At 36.6% G+C, this 17,084-nt stretch overlaps 3 protein-coding genes across 5 annotated transcripts in view; all 3 read right to left on the bottom strand.

Moving 5' to 3' along the window:
• Positions 1-338: 338 nt before the first annotated feature.
• LOC116298494 (uncharacterized) lies at positions 339-6,960 on the bottom strand. 2 transcript variants are annotated; one of them, XM_089033884.1, is made up of 2 exons: positions 6,879-6,960; positions 339-2,221 (listed from the first exon to the last, which is right to left on the bottom strand). In XM_089033884.1, the coding sequence occupies exon 2, from the start codon at positions 2,193-2,195 to the stop codon at positions 669-671; it is 1,527 nt and encodes a 508-aa protein (XP_088890010.1). In that variant the 5' UTR covers positions 2,196-2,221; positions 6,879-6,960; the 3' UTR covers positions 339-668. The 2 variants fall into 2 exon arrangements, with proteins under 2 accessions (XP_088890010.1, XP_088890006.1); XM_089033880.1 differs by lacking the exon at positions 6,879-6,960 and adding an exon at positions 5,781-5,906.
• Positions 6,961-7,771: 811 nt separating this feature from the next.
• Positions 7,772-13,194, bottom strand: LOC116298486 (uncharacterized). The gene is made up of 6 exons (XM_031706970.2): positions 12,913-13,194; positions 10,825-10,942; positions 10,012-10,131; positions 9,694-9,813; positions 9,468-9,590; positions 7,772-8,992 (listed from the first exon to the last, which is right to left on the bottom strand). The coding sequence occupies exons 1-6, from the start codon at positions 13,192-13,194 to the stop codon at positions 8,751-8,753; spliced, it is 1,005 nt and encodes a 334-aa protein (XP_031562830.2). The 3' UTR covers positions 7,772-8,750.
• A 2,939-nt stretch (positions 13,195-16,133) lies between these two features.
• Positions 16,134-17,084, bottom strand: part of LOC116298490 (uncharacterized) — a 36,634-nt gene continuing 35,683 nt past the window's right edge. For both annotated transcript variants that reach the window (XM_089033834.1, XM_089033838.1), the window contains one exon: positions 16,134-16,758. In XM_089033834.1, coding sequence (XP_088889960.1) covers positions 16,642-16,758 — 117 coding nt within the window. In that variant the 3' untranslated portion in view covers positions 16,134-16,641. The remainder of the gene's footprint in view (positions 16,759-17,084) is intronic.

The raw sequence follows: 17,084 nt of genomic DNA, 5'->3' as shown, positions 1-17,084 counted from the left end.
AAAAAGTGCTGCTTATCATAACGTTGGTGTAACCGAAAGATATAGAATTACAAAAAAACTTTCAGAAATTATTTTGAGCAGAGAGAAGTAGGACAATTATAGTAGGCCCGGTTACACTTGAAACTTGTGCGCAACGGCGTCGAGAGACGGGACTCATGGGAGTGTTGCACGGCGCAATTTCGTTCTAAAATTCGGTCGCAAGAGGAGAAAGCCGTTCTACTCGTGCAACCGAAACTGTAAACTTGTCTAACAACGCTGTAGCACATAATTTTCAGCTAAAGCCGTTTCAACGTGTAACAGGACCTTAACACGGAAGAAGGGAGACAAATCTTACAGAGTTTGTTTGAAATTATTTACTTCAACGCTTTTTGTTATACAAAATACAAAACAATTGGAACATTATCATAGTGTAACAGCGCAACAAAATTTTTTCCCAAAAACTATAAGTTAATATGGTCGATTATCTCTAATATTGATAATGTATCACTGATATAATAACATAAAAATAACGAAATGAAAAATAAGCGTACAAAGGGAACGCGAATAGCCATTAGCTTATAAATAGTCAATAACTATTATAAATTACCAATTGTAAATTTACGAAAGTGCAGTAGCATCAAGCATCAATATGTTTAGCTTCGTAGTTAAATTGATATTCTGAGTCTTGTTCATTTCATTATTGCTGGCAGGTCAAACAGATCTTCCTCCTCTTCCGGGGCGTTCAATATCATGTCTATTTCAGGTACATCCAGTTCTGGAACATTTGGTTTGGCTGGCAAGTCATCCAAATCTTCTATGCGTCTTTTGGGGGCATCCAGTTTTGGTTTGGCTGGCAAGTCATCAGAATCTTCCATGCGTCTTTTGGGGGCATCCAGTTTTGGTTCGGCTGGCAAGTCATCGGAATCTTCTATGGGTCTTTTGGGGGCATCCAGTTTTGTTTCGGCTGGCAAGTCATCTGAATCTTCCATGCGTCTTTTTAGGGCATCCAGTTTTGGTTCAGCTGGCAAGTCATCTGAATCTTCCATGCGTCTTTTGGGGGCATCTAGTTTTGGTTCGGCTGGCAAGTCATCTGAATCTTCCATGCTCTTTCTGGGAGCATCCAGTTTTGGTTTGGCTGGCAAGTCATCTGAATCTTCCATGCTCTTTTTAGGGGCATCCAGTTTTGGTTTGGCTGGCAAGTCATCTGAATCTTCCATGCTCTTTTTGGGGGCATCCAGTTTTGGTTTGGCTGGCAAGTCATCTAAACTTTCCATGAGTCTTTTGGGGGCATCCAGTTTTGGTTCGGCTGGCAAGTCATCTGAACCTTCCATGCTCTTTTTGGGGGCATCCAGTTTTGGTTCGGCTGGCAAGTCATCTGAATCTTCCATGCTCTTTTTGGGGGCATCCAGTTTTGGTTTGGCTGGCAAGTCATCTAAACTTTCCATGAGTCTTTTGGGGGCATCCAGTTTTGGTTTGTTTGGCAAGTCATCTGAATCTTCCATGAGTCTTTTGGGGGCATCCAGTTTTGGTTCGGCTGGCAAGTCATCGGAATCTTCCATGCTCTTTTTGGGGGCATCCAGTTTTGGTTTGGCTGGCAAGTCATCCAAACTTTCCATGAGTCTTTTGGGGGCATCCAGTTTTGGTTCGGCTGGCAAGTCATCTGAACCTTCCATGCTCTTTTTGGGGGCATCCAGTTTTGGTTCGGCTGGCAAGTCATCTGAATCTTCCATGCTCTTTTTGGGGGCATCCAGTTTTGGTTTGGCTGGCAAGTCATCCAAACTTTCCATGAGTCTTTTGGGGGCATCCAGTTTTGGTTCGGCTGGCAAGTCATCGGAATCTTCCATGCGAGTTTTGGGGGCATCCAGTTTTGGTTTGGCTGGCAAGTCATCGGAATCTTCCATGCGCCTTTTGGGGGCATCCAGTTTTGGTTCGGCTGGCAAGTCATCGGAATCTTCCATGCTCTTTTTTGGGGCATCCAGTTTTGGTTTGGCTGGCAAGTCATCCAAACTTTCCATGCGCTTTTTGGGGGCATCCAGTTTTGGAGCATCGTTTGGGTCGACTGGCAAACCATATCTTATGTAATCCCTGTAAAGCTTTTCAAAGGAACTGCCTTTTAAACTTTGACTTGCTTCGTCACTTTCTGGAGTTCGGTCAACGATTTGTCTTGATTGGACTGCTACGACGAAAAGGAGAAGTGCTGTAACTTGACACCTCATCTTGATTCCAGGAAGAAATTGTGTACCTATTTGCATAACAAATTATAGAAAAATTATATATATATATTGATTCAAATGAAAGAATTTTGGGTTTGATACGGTTTAAAGCAATACTTAGCTAAGACGGTGCAGATGTACGAAAATTTGAAATAGCAATATCTATAACTTCGACCATGCTGGTTTGGAATACACGACTTCGAGAGAGCTAGTACTATCTAAAAATATTTATACACTACGTGCGTTTTATTAAAATTATTTTTGCGGAGATAGCCGACAAATTTGTATCGCTAGCGTTTTTTGTAATTTAGCTAAAGAACTATGGAAATCCAGTGAAGAAAACACGATATACAGACTGTTGCAGTCTTTGTTTTACAATAGCGTTTTTATTTGCGTGTGGTGTTTTTGTGGTCGTGAATGAGTGTTTTGTAAAAAAAAAAAAAACGCGAGTCGATTCATAGATATCTAACATATAATATATATTCATAGTTCTGTGAGTAACTCCAACTAAAATCCTGTGACTGAATAGACCTTAGTTAATGATAAAACCATGATTGTGATGTTAAAACACAATAATTTTCACAAAGTTCATCAAGTTGCTTTTTGTCATCAACCAATCGATCTCTAGTTAGGATATAAATAACGAAGGTCTATGTCACCTGAAGTATCTCTATAACAGTATTGTGTTCTCTTGGTGAAGTGGCTTAAGGGCAATGGACCCATCTCAAAAGTATCGTCGATGCGAGGCTAACATCGAAATACAAAAGAAATCGCACTGGCATTTCTTTTGTATTTTCATGTTAACCTCGCATTCAAGACAATTTTGAGAAGAGTCCATTTTTGTCAATATCGTTACATACTGGAAGAAAACATAAAATTTGGCTCAGAAATAAACTCGTACATCATATTGTGAAGGCGTGCCAAGAAATAAGGTGTCAGCGGGGTGTTAACTGCCTGGAAGTAGGGAACGCATGCTATGAAAGTAATTTACATTTTACTTATTTTGGAAAGCAAAAATCTACCCCACCCTCATTCAAAATTAAATTTTTACCCAGATATGAAATTCTCTGGCACCCCTCCTCAATTTTTTAAGTGACAAGGAAACTCCATTCGAATTTTGGTGCTAGAGTTTTCCAGTTTGTAACGATTCTTGCATTGAGCCTTTGGGGCCACTTTACTTGAACCCACGACCTTCCGAACAACAAACCCGCTACTCGCGATTCATTCGACCTACTGCTATGAGCCAAGCGGGTGTGGATTGTCTCATTATATAGATCATGCATGCGGCTTTACAGTCAAAGGACATGAAGCGTGCCCTGCTAGACTGCATGCATTATTCAATTCATAAAAAGATTTTTGGTCGTTGCAATCTTCCGAGAATGAAATCAAATTTAAAAATCCAAACTTGGGAATTTAATTGCATTACCTTTCAGCATTTGTACAAGTTTGTAACTCATAGAAAAAAAATTAATCTGTTTGAGCTGATGATCTTAAAGACAATAGATTTTGATGAAATTCTTCAATATAAGATTCGAAATATTTTTGGGCTACGCTAACGCTGCGATTCAAATTGACGCTAGCTACCTGTTTGCTTATAGACTTTTTTACTCGCTCAAAAGTTTTTTTTGATCAATTAAACCGATGAATAAGGTGCTGAAAAGGACAAAATTCAATGTTAATTGATGTAAAGATTATGAATACAGCAAAACAGAACGCAAAATAAGCCAATGCAATCAGATTTCGAGATTTCATTTGATTTTTGAAAATAATTACGGAATATTAGAAAACGAAGAATGATGTCAAAAATCAAACAATGAACTGAATAATGCATTCTAGATGGGCACGCTTCATGTCCTTTGACTGTAAGTTGTGCTCTTGTTTTGAAAACGGGGATTATGACTATTCTTGGGGTGCGACCACGACTCAAAATTGCTTGGGATATAAATAAAATACAGCCGTAATATTTGTTGATCTACCTAGAGAACTGAGTTAACGAGGAAGGCTTTGTTATCGTCAACCAACATGGCGGCTATGACGTAACACATACACCCCAAGAATTACTGAAACCATTTATTGTTATAATTAAAATAAACTATAGAAAAGCTTGGAGGTAAACCTTCTAAACTTTCTAAAATCTAGGAATGTAAAAATTTGCGCTTTTTTTTTTTTTTTTTTTGTATTGTTTGTAAAGTGTAATTATGATTTATGATTGTTAATTGAAAGAAATAAAAAATAAGATAAAAGAAAATAAAATTTTGCGGCATTTAATTTATTTCGATTCGCTTCAGAGCTACTTCTAAAATAAGTAATAACAAAAAAAGGAATAACACAAAGCCTATAGAGGTTAACCAGAGAGCTGGGAGGGAGAGGCAGTCAGAGCAGCTCTTAACCAATTAAAATGCCTTATACATGTTAATATATTCAGTTTCACATCCATCTCCCTTCCACCAAAAAAATGTAGTTTTGATCATAGTTACGTGGGAACTTTATAGTCGCACAAATAGTACTTATTAATAGGGGACTTAGTCCATTCTCCTCCATTAATTCCATTAATTGTTTTGAGTAACACATGATGAAAGCTAACTATTAAGCATATATTGTCCATGGACTGATAAAGCTTATTGTCAGGCTTCACTTGTTTTTCGGGGCTTTACTTTACATATATGAATATATAATTTCCCGCGTCTTATCATTACATATACACATATTTGATTTTTTCAAATTTATTCAAACTTTTCATCGATTATATGGGCTGAGATGGGCTTAACCGGTTAAGGTTATGGAAAAGATATTAAAGTAGATTACTTTTTAAAATGTGCTGATATAGTCAACAGTTAACGGATGGCCAATTTTTAATTATTCAAATTCCTTCTGTTCTTGCCTGGCCATCTTTGTTGATTGCATAATTCCTTAGCTTGATCACTCAAATTGACGATTTTTGCTATAGCTAATAAAAATATCGGCTCGCAACTGATACAGGTTAAGCTTTACACAAGCTTGATGACAAATTTTTTTTTGATGATTTAACATAAGACTCTCTCAACACAAACATCTTCGACTTCAAGCATCACTTGTTTTGCCAACATACAAAATGCAAAATATTCAATTGCTTTACAAGAATTCTACAAGAATTAAACATTCTTACCTAAGGTGCCATTGGAAGAAAATTTTTTACACAAATAAAAAAACCAACGGCCTTTTCTTGTGAGTTATTCCAGCAAAAACTAGTTTTGATGATTTTTTAAAAAATGCCATGATATTGAACGAACATTTGTCATTTATTTACTGAAACTTTGAGTTGCACGTTGCATTCTGCACGTTGCATTCTGCACGTTGCATTCAAAATACATTTTTCGAAGCGAATTAAAAAAGGTCATTCATTCATCAAACTCAAACCCAAATCTTCGTGTTTTTGGGAATGCCACCTAATGTAAAGTTTGCTTCGACTCGAAGATTAATATATTCAGATCTATAGATTAGCTGCAAACAGACAAGTTCTCATGAACTGCCATGAACATATGCATATATATTCCTTATTGCTTTTGAATCATCACCCGGGGAAAAAGGGGGGGAAATTGATTATGTTACCTTGAAATGACTGAGAAAGGCTTGGTTTTCCCCACTTACTACTCTTCTACCAGTGGCGCAGGAAAGCAACTGAGCACTAGGAATGTTCGAGATACTTTTATAGCGGCTAGCTTCAATAGGTGTCTTTCATGCATTGATACGCATTATTGCGTTTTTAGGGGATGGGCATATTGAATAATTAGTAAGCTTAGGTATGAAGACTTAAAATATATAATATAACCCAGCCAGCATGTACGAAACTCTGCTGAAAATACTTCAAGTTAATTGGAATTTTAAAATGATTTTGTAATACTTCAGTTGACGCAAATCAGAAAATCTTCATGTAGGATATCCATCGTTGATACGCATTCTTTCCTTCTTCATTACATAAACTTTAAGATTTTGAATTAATTAGATAGACTAAGATAAACAGTTAAAGTTCATCAAACCGTCAACGATTACTGATGGCCAATTAGTTTAATGATCCAAAAGACCTTCGGTTCTTGCCTGATCATCTTCACTGAAATTGACGATTTTGTTCTGATTGATAAAAATTTAGGATTGCAAATGATACCGGGTTGAGCTTCACAATTTTGATAATTATTTTTTTTGGTGATTTCAGCCTAAAAACCCAACACGAACATCTTCAGGCATCACTTATTTTATCAACATACAAAATGCGAAAGAATTAATTGCTTTACAAGAATTAAACATTCTTACCTAAAGGTGCCATTGGAAGAATATTTTTTTGGCAAAATTAAAAAAATCAACGGCCTTTTTATTTGTAAGTTTTTAGTTTTGATTATTTTATAAATGCCATGATATTGCCTGAACATTTGCCACGCATTACTGAGACTTTGAGTTGCACGTTGCATTCAAAGCACATTCATTTGAAGCGAATTTCAAAAAGTCCTTCAGTCATCAAAGTCATCAAACTATTGTTCGTGTTTTTCGGAGTGAAACATAATGTATAGTTTGCTGCGAGTCGAATATCAATATATTTAGATAAATACCATTATCATTAGCTCAAACAAAAAATGTAGAAAATCTCCAAGAATATATATATATATTCATTATTGCCTATGAATTGTCATTCGGACAAGATAAATAATGTGTTACCTTGAAATGCGTCGAGACCGAGAAGTGTTTGGTTTTCCTCGCTTGCGTCTCTTCTAGCGTCTGTTCTATTGTTTTATTCGCGCAGGTAAGCAATTGAGCACTAGGAATGTTCGAGATACTCTTAAAGCACTCACATATTTATAGCTTTCATGCTTTGATACGCATTGTTGCGTTTTTCTGGGAGGATGGATTTATCGAATAAACTTAGGAATGAATATTCAAAGTAAAAGACTTTAAGAAATATATATAGCCCAGCATGTACGAAACTCCGCTGAAATTCCTTCAAGATTAGAAGTTTTAAAATGATTTTGTAATATACTGTAATACATATAAATCAGAAAATCGTTCATGCTGAATCTCCATCATTGACACGCATTCTTTTCTTCTTCATATCGAAAATCTAATGATTTTGAATCAATTAGTAAGGCTGTCAAGTAAACAGCTAACATGTTTATCAAAGCTTGAAAAAAAAATACGTCGGTCACGATAGTAAGTTTTAATTTAGCATGTTAGTAAGAACTACACCATTCCAATTCAACAAACGTATGATAAATCAACTGGGCAAATTGAAAAGGGTATATCTGACAAATGTATTGCCTTAATTGTTAGGAAAAAATTACCATTCTTTATAAATTATAGAGAATAAGATATGTTTCGAACCTTGAACCAATCTCTCAGGCAATCTAAAGGCCCGTTCACACGGGCAATTTTTTGCGGCGTTTTTCAGCGCGATTTCCACTCCGATTCTTGCAGAAAATATCGCCGAAACGTTCCAAATAGTGGCGATTCATCGGCGGCATGAATTTATCAAATCGCCCATGTAATATCCTCTATGTCATCGAGATGAACGGACAGGTACTCTAAGAATGTACACGGGACACCTTGCAAATGACAATTTTTTTAAACATTTTTTAATGGCCCCAAAATTTGACACTCATTGCAATAATATCAAAATCCAAATTTAAGCAAAAGGTTACAAGAGTGTCTTACTTCTTACTTGCAGCAATAGAGGCTTTGCACCATCACGTGATGGCAGCCATGACAGGAGGCACAACATAGAGTCTTTCCCCAGGGAAACTAAATTCTTTCCCATGTAAATCAGGTTAGTCCAGATTCAATCGTTCCTGTCTCCTGTCATTGCTGCCATCACGAAATGGTGCAAAGACTATGTAATCAAATAATCGTCTAATGCATTTAAATTATTCAGTGCATACAGATTTATCACACGGAAAACTGCTGGGCCTTTAGCTGCCCTTTCCTTTATTAATGAAATTATTTTATTATTATTATTATTATTATTATTATTATTATTATTATAAATACATGCACGTCTTTACCTTAGGTGTAATGTTTTCCACGTCAGACCACGTGTCATTCTCTTGAGAATAAGATTATTTGTTTGAGTTTTATCCATATTCATGTGTCTTCTATGCGCAACCGTTAACCAAAGAATCGAATGACACATGGTCTGAAATGGGAAAACACAACGCACAAGGTAAAGAGGTCTACTTACTAACAAAACAAAGTCATCCATGCTCTAAATCAAGAGACAGCGCCAGGAATATTTGCACTCTTTTAACAAAATGCCTGTTCAACTTTTCTCCTTTTTTTTTTCTTGGAGGGGGGTTCGTGGTTGGGACGTTGGCTCAACATTTTTTTGAGGGAGGGGGGTATTTTCTCTAAGATATGTTGATAGTTTAAAATGATGTTCCCTCACTTAATCAAATAAGGCGGATAAAAAAACATATGGAAGTGCGTACTAAGGTATGCTGTATATAATTATTCTTCCTCATATGTAGATTGGAGCATAGTTACTCTCCGTGCCCCACCATTCAACTACTATGCAGCCTGGGGTAGAGTGCAATGCTTAATTTATGGCCTGATAATTACATAAGGCGGGTACGATATGTCTTTTGTGTTGGTATAACTTTGTCTTCCTTGTGGATCGGGGCACTTAAAGCAAGATGTAGAGTACGCGCCCCACCATTCAACTGCTATACAGCCTGCATTTCCAATGCACAGTTGCTTACACTGTTCCTTTGTTCTTCGTGACTGCAAAAGTTTTCTTCCTTTGCCACAAATATAAGGTGTATATTCTTTCCAAATGCCTGAAGCTAATGAGAACAAAATAAAAACAATGACATTGGAAGGGCTTAAAAAATGCCATTATCGAAGGCACCCACCCACCCAGTTGACGATGGTTTTTATCATGCCATATATTAGTTCGCTTAGCCTCTAATTCTTAGGGACTCCCTCATATCCACCCTAGTGTTTTAAATATTTTAAACATCTCAATGACTTGGTGCCTGATTAATTATCCACTAGCAGAATCTAATTAGATAATTTAATATGTAAGGATGCCAAAAAAACTACGAAATTTCAAAAATCTTCCACTTATAGTGGGGCTAAAACCACTGAGGCACACCATAGTATGGTCTGTAAATCAAATAGTCTACAGAGCTTGGCTGCATGATTTTGAAAGCGCGGTAGCTGAGGACACTGGATAACGATACTAACATTTTGGGCCTTTATTGTATCTTATTGTAACTTAGTGCAAAAAACAACTCTTTATCGATAATGAGCACATACCAAGGCTACAATTACGACCCTCTCCGACATATCCACTGTTGCACACGCATCTGTATGATCCAGCGGTGTTTTCACACCTTGCGTTGCTGTGGCAACCAGGAGATCCAAGGCACTCATTAATGTCTATAGTGAAAGAAAATATGATTTACTGGTCTGGATATAATGCGAAATGACTTATTGGTATCGTAATACTGTTGTAAGCTTCAATATGTTGAATTTGACATACCAGAGCACGCACGACCATCACCAGAATACCCAGTATTACAAAGACATCTGTAGGAGCCAGCGGTGTTTTCACATCGTGCGTTGCTATGGCAACCAGGGGATCCAAGACACTCGTTCACATCTGCAAATTATTTATTTCTCTTATTTAAACATTGGCTTTCTAGTTTCAAAGAATGGTTGCAAAGCAAGCAACCCATTTTTTTCAAGATGATTAGTATCATTAATGGCATGCTCCAATGAAGATCTTGAGGAGTGGATTGCATAAACATTTTATTGGCAAAAGTAATAAAAGTAATAAAAAGTTCAAGATGGAACATACCAGAGCACGTACGACCATCACCAGAATACCCAGTATTACAAACACATCTGTAGGAGCCAGCGGTGTTTTCACATCGTGCGTTGCTGTGGCAACCAGGAGATCCAAGGCACTCGTTCACATCTGCAAAATATAAATTTCTCGTATTCAAACACTGGCCTTATAGATTCAAAAAAAATGTGTCAAACGGAAAACGAAGATAAATAGATTTTGAGGGGGCCTGAACAGTACCAGTAGTGGTGCTAAGGGTCGATTTACAGAAACATTTATCCAAAGTATCGTTTGAGTATACATATATAGGGGATTGTTTTTCTATACACTGAAGGACGACACCGAAATTTATTTAGCTAATTGATAAAAGCAACACGTTGGATGAAAATTGAATTTATTATAAATATAAAATTAATAAACATAAATATAAAAGTTGGCAAGAATAAATAGAAACGGAAAGGAAAGAAGAGAGGAAAAATGAAGTTTATCATAACTGCAGCTTTTCAATTATTGATAATTCGCCAAAAATGTTTCGCATTAAAAATCCTGGTGCTTTTCTATGTTTTCTGTTTTTACCCTTCTTATTAATGGTCTTTTTTGTCTTCTTCGAGAAAAACTATATTGCCGAAAAGCTTGCTTACCATTGTGGCACTTTTTCCGCTTTTAAGTTTATCATTACTGTAGCTTTTCAATTATTGATAATTCTCCAAAATGGTTTCGCATCAAAAATCCTGGTGCTTTTCTATGTTTTCTGTTTTTACCTTTCTTATTAATGGTCTTTTTTGTCTTCTTCGAGAAAAATATATTGCCGAAAAGCTTGCTTACCATTTTGGCACTTTTCCCCGGTGTATCCTGGTGTACACTGACAGCGATAATCTCTTCTGTTGTGTTCAACCCTACATGTGCCTCCATGCAGACACGGCTCTTTTTCACACGTCGGGTTCTACCATAAAAAAGTACCAATGGATAATCAATATCTCCTGATTGTTAAGTAATTTCTTTACTCAGGCCCCGTCCACACGTATCCGGAAATTTTGGTATCCGCAAATTATTTTTTGCGGATACGAAAATGTTTGCGTCCACACGCAGCGTATTCGAATCGTTTTCACCGTCCACACGTATCCGTTTTCGTAAAATTTGCGGATACGGATACAAAAATTTGCGGGCACGCGTGGACGCAACCCGTATCCGCAAAAAAAAATTTGCGGATACAAAAATTTCCGGATACGTGTGGACGGGACCTCAGACATTCAGTCGAAGAATTCTCAAAATTTCACCCATAAATCCAGGTGATTTAGGATTCTTGCAACTGATTAAAAGCACAATTCAATTCAGCACCTGCATGACGCGGATCTTTTTCATTTTTTCCTTGAAGATGTTATTATTGTCAATGATTTTTTAAAAATAAGAATGAATGAATTAATTTTATTTATCCAAGGTAAACGACTCAGTTACATCTCAGTTACATCAGTTACTGCTTTTCAGGCGTGCCGTGCTAGAATTTAAGCGATAAATACAAATAAAAAATATATAACTATCTATATATACACCTACTTGCAACAACGTTGTCATACGAAAATAGAACATTAGTGATTTAGTGGGATAGGAATTATATTAAAAAACAAAAGAAGATCACTGAAGCTGAACTTTTTCTTTTGTCTTTTAATGTATTCCTTCCTCACTAAATTACTGATCAATGTTCTAATATCATATGACAACGTTCTTGCAAGTAGGTGTATATAATAATATATGATACCTACCTATCTATCTACCTATGCTAATAATGTATCCTAATTATAAGAAGTAGGTCATATATCATTTAAAGCCTTTGTTTACCTTACTCAATTCAAATATATGCGTTATATGAATGAATGAAAAATCTAAAATCTATTTAGCTTTCGCTGTTGTATCACAGCGTTAGACAATCACAACAGAGCTAGTCTCCAACTAGGTGAAAGCCCAAAGATCGAAATGGAATAGACTCTTTTCGAGTTCCAAATTACCGCTGTGTTTCTTGATTACAGACTCATTTGCTCAGGCTAAGCCTCGAATCAGTGTCTAATTACTCGCAAATACCAACGGTAAAGTAAAGAATGCACAAGTTCAACAATACGAACACTTTGAAACTTGACGGACCTTGACTGGAACACGTGAATATTCTTCATAAAATCGAGGCTTAGCCTGAGCAAATGAGTCTGTAATCAAGAAACACAGCAGTAATTTGGAACTCGAAAAGGGTCTATTGAAAACCTTTAGGTATCAATGATTGGCCCATTGTTCGGTTGCAATTTTGAAGTGCCAATGGGACCGCTGTTATTTGCCACCCTCGTTAATTATAATAAAGTATTTATTATTATCTTGTAGGACAGGCTTAATTTCGACATCGATACCATTTTTTTTCTTCCTTCCTTCCTTCCTTCCTTCCTTCCTTCCTTCCTTCCTTCCTTCCTTCCTTCCTTCCTTCCTTCCTTTCTTTCTTTCTTTCTTTCTTGTTTGTTTGTTTTTTTTTTTTTTTTCTTCTTTCTTTCTTTTGCCGGACTTTTTTTAGTTTGTTTATTTGTCATTTTCCCTTTTATTGTTGTTCTTGTCATTTTAAGCAGTGTTACTTTAAAAGTATTATTAATTTGTTTTCTACAAACAACAGCTAGGTAAAACTGCCGTGAAACAAACTTCACCAGAAAATAGGATTTGTCATATGATTTAATTAGGAATCATGTTTTGTGTGCTAAGAAGTGAAAAATCGGAGGAAAAAAAAAACGGTCCTAAAGTAGATAAAGAAATCATGCTCAATGACTCAAAGGTAGAAAAGATAAGCCCCCTTAACGCAGAATTCTTGACTGATAAAATTTAAACAAGCTTGCATGTCCTAGTGAGCAATGTAGTAAGAACATTTACTGAGTAAAGTAAACTTACTTCGATGCTTAAGTAAGCAAATTTGTCATCTTGTGTGAGTGACTGGTCATGCTTATCAATAGGCAACAGCACACAGTCATGGAGACCACTTCTTTCAGAGACAGTCTTGTAGTTTATCGAACGACACCAAGTAAAGCCAACACAAGCAAACACACAATCCATTTGTTCTTGAACTTGGATTGCTTTACTTATTAGATTCTTTGAGTTGACAGAAAAAGCAAGCTTATGGCCAGCAAGTCTATCAAAGAATAACTCATCATTATAACGGTAATCATCGTGCATCGTACTCATGCAAGTCTGAACAATTTCAAACAGAAACAAAATGGATAGAAAAATAGAGCTCATGTTGCAGCACCGTTGTAGGAGGAGGATCGTTCCGAAAATGTTTGTTCCTGGCCTAGATTTTATTTATCTTAAGTACCGTAAAGTAATGCATTAATAATGACGTTTATATATAATAGCTTATTCGTTTGGTTTTCGTTGATTAGCTGAATGACGTTATGTAACGCCCCCATAAAAAAATTATTTTTTTGTTCGTACTGTGACTCGAGAAAGATTTGGCAAAGTTTCTTTGAAAAAAAATAAAATTGTCAAAGTTGTTGTTCTCTCCCTCGCCACGACAGACTTTTGCTTGTACAGTTGTATAAGAAAATGATAAAGAAAACAGTAAATGTCTGTACAAGATCGATTGCACATGTACAGTAACGCCCTCCTCAGCGGGAGCTCTCCATCAGCTGGTTGCATGCGCTTCGACTGACCGATGACAAGGGCTCGTGCAGGGAACACTTTCAAAAATATTGCTAAAAAAAAAAGTCTCCTGTTTGAACCATGCACCTTCTACTGAAGATCCGCGCTGAAGTGCATGGTCGGAATTAGCCGTTTAATTATTAAACCTGTTTATTATATAGATATCGATGAAATAGCAGGTTTTCTTGATCTAGTGTCGAAAACTTGATATCTTTCACCAGTGGAAGATACCATATCTTTCACACGTGAAGAATGTATTGCTGTTGAATCGGCTTGCTATTTTAATAAAGAATTTTTGAGCTTTTGTTTTATTTAAGTTTCATCGATATCTATATAATAAACAGAATATTACATGGCCGCTTGGAGATACGAATTTTTTCTTCTCGTGTTCAATTTAGATATCTCACTCGATCGCTGCGCTCACTCCTGAGATATCAATTGAACACTCGAAGATAAAATTCGTATCTCCGCGCGCCCATGTAATATCCTCTATATCTCCCTACCAAATTATCAAGCGGACAGATACGAGAATAAGAAATAAGTTTCGTTCCTGCCAAGATAGCCTCCTTCGCAGCCGTTCTTAGGGTACGTTTGTGGGGAGGGAAACGTTGCGTGACGACCCTAAGAACGGCTGCGAAGGAGCCTACTGCCAAGACTACAAGATAAAAGTTTCCATGCATCCCTGCCACTGATGTATCATTGCTGTAGATGACTGTAGATGAACATATGAACCTTGTATTTTGCGTTAGGTTATGTTTAATTTAGTCAGAATAAAAGACATTTCAGTGATAAATATTTAATAATGAATCCTTGTGACGGCATAGTACTACTTTAAAAAGTTATGCTAAAAGATTAAGAAATAAACGAACACGACGCTTTGACGCGGATTAATCAATATTAGAGTCGCGTTAACTGCAATATAAGAATTTAAAATAAATTCCTAAAGGTAGAGGATAAAAACATGATAAAGCGTAGTAAACTGGCACGTGCGTATATACTGAAGTGAATAATGACTTAGCACAAGCACAATCTGATTAAGTGTTTAAATTAGGTTGAGTTCTTTGATATAGAGCATTTCACCAATTTAACAGTCAAATTTCGATTTACATTTATCTAAATAATCGTTCAATGTTCGTAGATTAAGGTAGTCCACTTTCTTGGATCTTGCCATTTTTATAAGATGACATGTAAAATATTCTGGAATTTTTTTCACATGTACTTATAGTTTTTCTTTTTTTCATAATTCAATTGTTAAAATCGAGATTGTTTTTCCGATCGGTGGTGTTATTATTCTCCTTGATGCATTATATTTGGTAATCAGATCTGTACATATATTTATAAATTATAAGCCCAATTTATATAAATATTTTATATTACATATACTTGCATATCGTAATTCATACTAGTCAATGCGATATATATATATATAGAAAACTCATTAATAATTCATGAAGGAAACACAACAGAAATCATGACCATGAAGGAGGTTTTATATCTGATATAGATTCGTCTTCATTTGCATAAACTTTAACTTGGATTTTCTCTATCAAACTTGGTTCATTTCGTAAAGAATTCTGTACAATATGAGAACATATATCATGAGTTTTCTAAGCCGTTTAACAAACTCGCAGATCGTATTTTATCGGGTCTAAAACTACTCGGCTACGCCTCGTGTTTTATACCCGATAAAACACTCCTGCTCGTTTATTAAACATTACATAGACCGCGTTATATTGAAGATCATGTATGTCACTATCTAAGATCAGCTGGCCGTGATATATACGTTTACAGCCATTATCAATCACACGCGCCATCTAGCGATTTTTTCTAGCGAAGGTTTTGGTGGACGTCAATCACAAGGTGTTTCCATAACATTGTTGGAAAACACGATAGTCTAGTCAGCAGGGCCAAAGTCGATAAAACTTTTTATTTGCAGGTCCCAACTTCGAATGGAGAGAATGTAGGTTAGCAACAGGGATTTTCACCGCCAAACCGGTTTGCTTGACCGTATCCGATAGGGGAATAATGTTCAACAAGAAATTTCCAGCTGTAACACTGCAATCTAGTACTTTTCACACATCCCTAGGGGGTAGGCCTGTTTCCAACAACATGGATGTGGATGGACTACAGACCACATCCAAATCTGCCGTCATGAGCTTGAGAAATTAAAACATTTCTCCGATAAGTGCGTGCTTGTTCAGCGAAAGGCTGTAATTGTATTTTCACATCCTCCTGGGGATTTAGACCTTTGTCCAATGGCTGACAAGGGCCTGTATTCCACATCAAAATATGTCGTCATCCTGCACGATTTTTGTATCAATGTTTGAAATATGACTTAGTCTTGACCTGACTTTCTCAAGCCACTTTTGTGTCCCGGTCGGTAATTCTGTACCGACTTTCATCATTGCTTCTCATGCAGTTTGACTTTCCAATTGCCAGCTTTCGTTAATGTATTTTGATTTACTAATGTCCGTTGCATGAGAGTATTTTTTATTCATCAAAATTTACTATAATAAAAAATGGCATACATATTTCTTTGTAAAAAAAGTATTGTACGCTATCAGCCGGTGAATCTGAGAGAGTCTCATTTGGTGTCCATTATCCCGGCTTCCTTTTACAAAAGTAACTCTAGAAATTAAGGCTGTACGGTAGAGGTAGAGGCTAGACACTTTGCCGGGGCCACCTTACTTCTAATTTTTCGCGAATGTTGATCAACCCTCTTTCTAGATTAAAATGCTAGGGTCAATCACTATGTTTTATTTAAGAACGATGCTTTCCATTGTTTCGAACCATTCTCAGCAGTGCATCTCTTGTCAAAGACTACAGCATAGTGTCCCATGTGCCAAGCTCATCCCATATCACTTCCAATAGACTGCAAACGTCTGACGGTGTTGTCAAAGACTACAGCATAGTGTCCCATGTGCCAAGCTCATCCCATATCACTTCCAATAGACTGCAAACGTCTGACGGTGTTGTCAAAGACTACAGCATAGTGTCCCATGTACCAATCTCATCCCATATCACTTCCAATAGACTGCGAACGTCTGACGGTGTTGGTCTGTTTGTTTCTTGTTGGCATCTTTCTGAAATACATTTTACCTTTTGGTAAATGAAAGGGAAAAAAATTAGTATATGATAGCGATAAATATTTTTAAAGGGAATCAAAAATGTCGTGGTATACCGCACTCGCCTCTCACCTCTCGCGGGCAAGATTCCTGTAATCGTCCTCTTTTTAGAGTAGAGGTTAATAGGCCTACAGTTTTCCTCCCTCGACAAAACTTTAAACGCTAGATTCTAATAGTCTATGAGCTAGTCGTGCCCCGACTTTAAAACACAGAGGATGTTTCAGTGTTGCATTTGTGAGTTCACCTGTTATCCCATCATGCATTGAAAAGGAGATATAACATTTTTCATTTAAACCACTA

Source organism: Actinia tenebrosa, unplaced genomic scaffold (genome assembly GCF_029948245.1).
Source record: "Actinia tenebrosa isolate PJP-AT-01 unplaced genomic scaffold, QUT_ActTen_1.0 PGA_scaffold0__85_contigs__length_37466705, whole genome shotgun sequence".
In the NCBI taxonomy this organism is placed as follows: domain Eukaryota; kingdom Metazoa; phylum Cnidaria; class Anthozoa; order Actiniaria; family Actiniidae; genus Actinia; species Actinia tenebrosa.
This window is presented reverse-complemented; position numbering and strand designations above follow the sequence as displayed.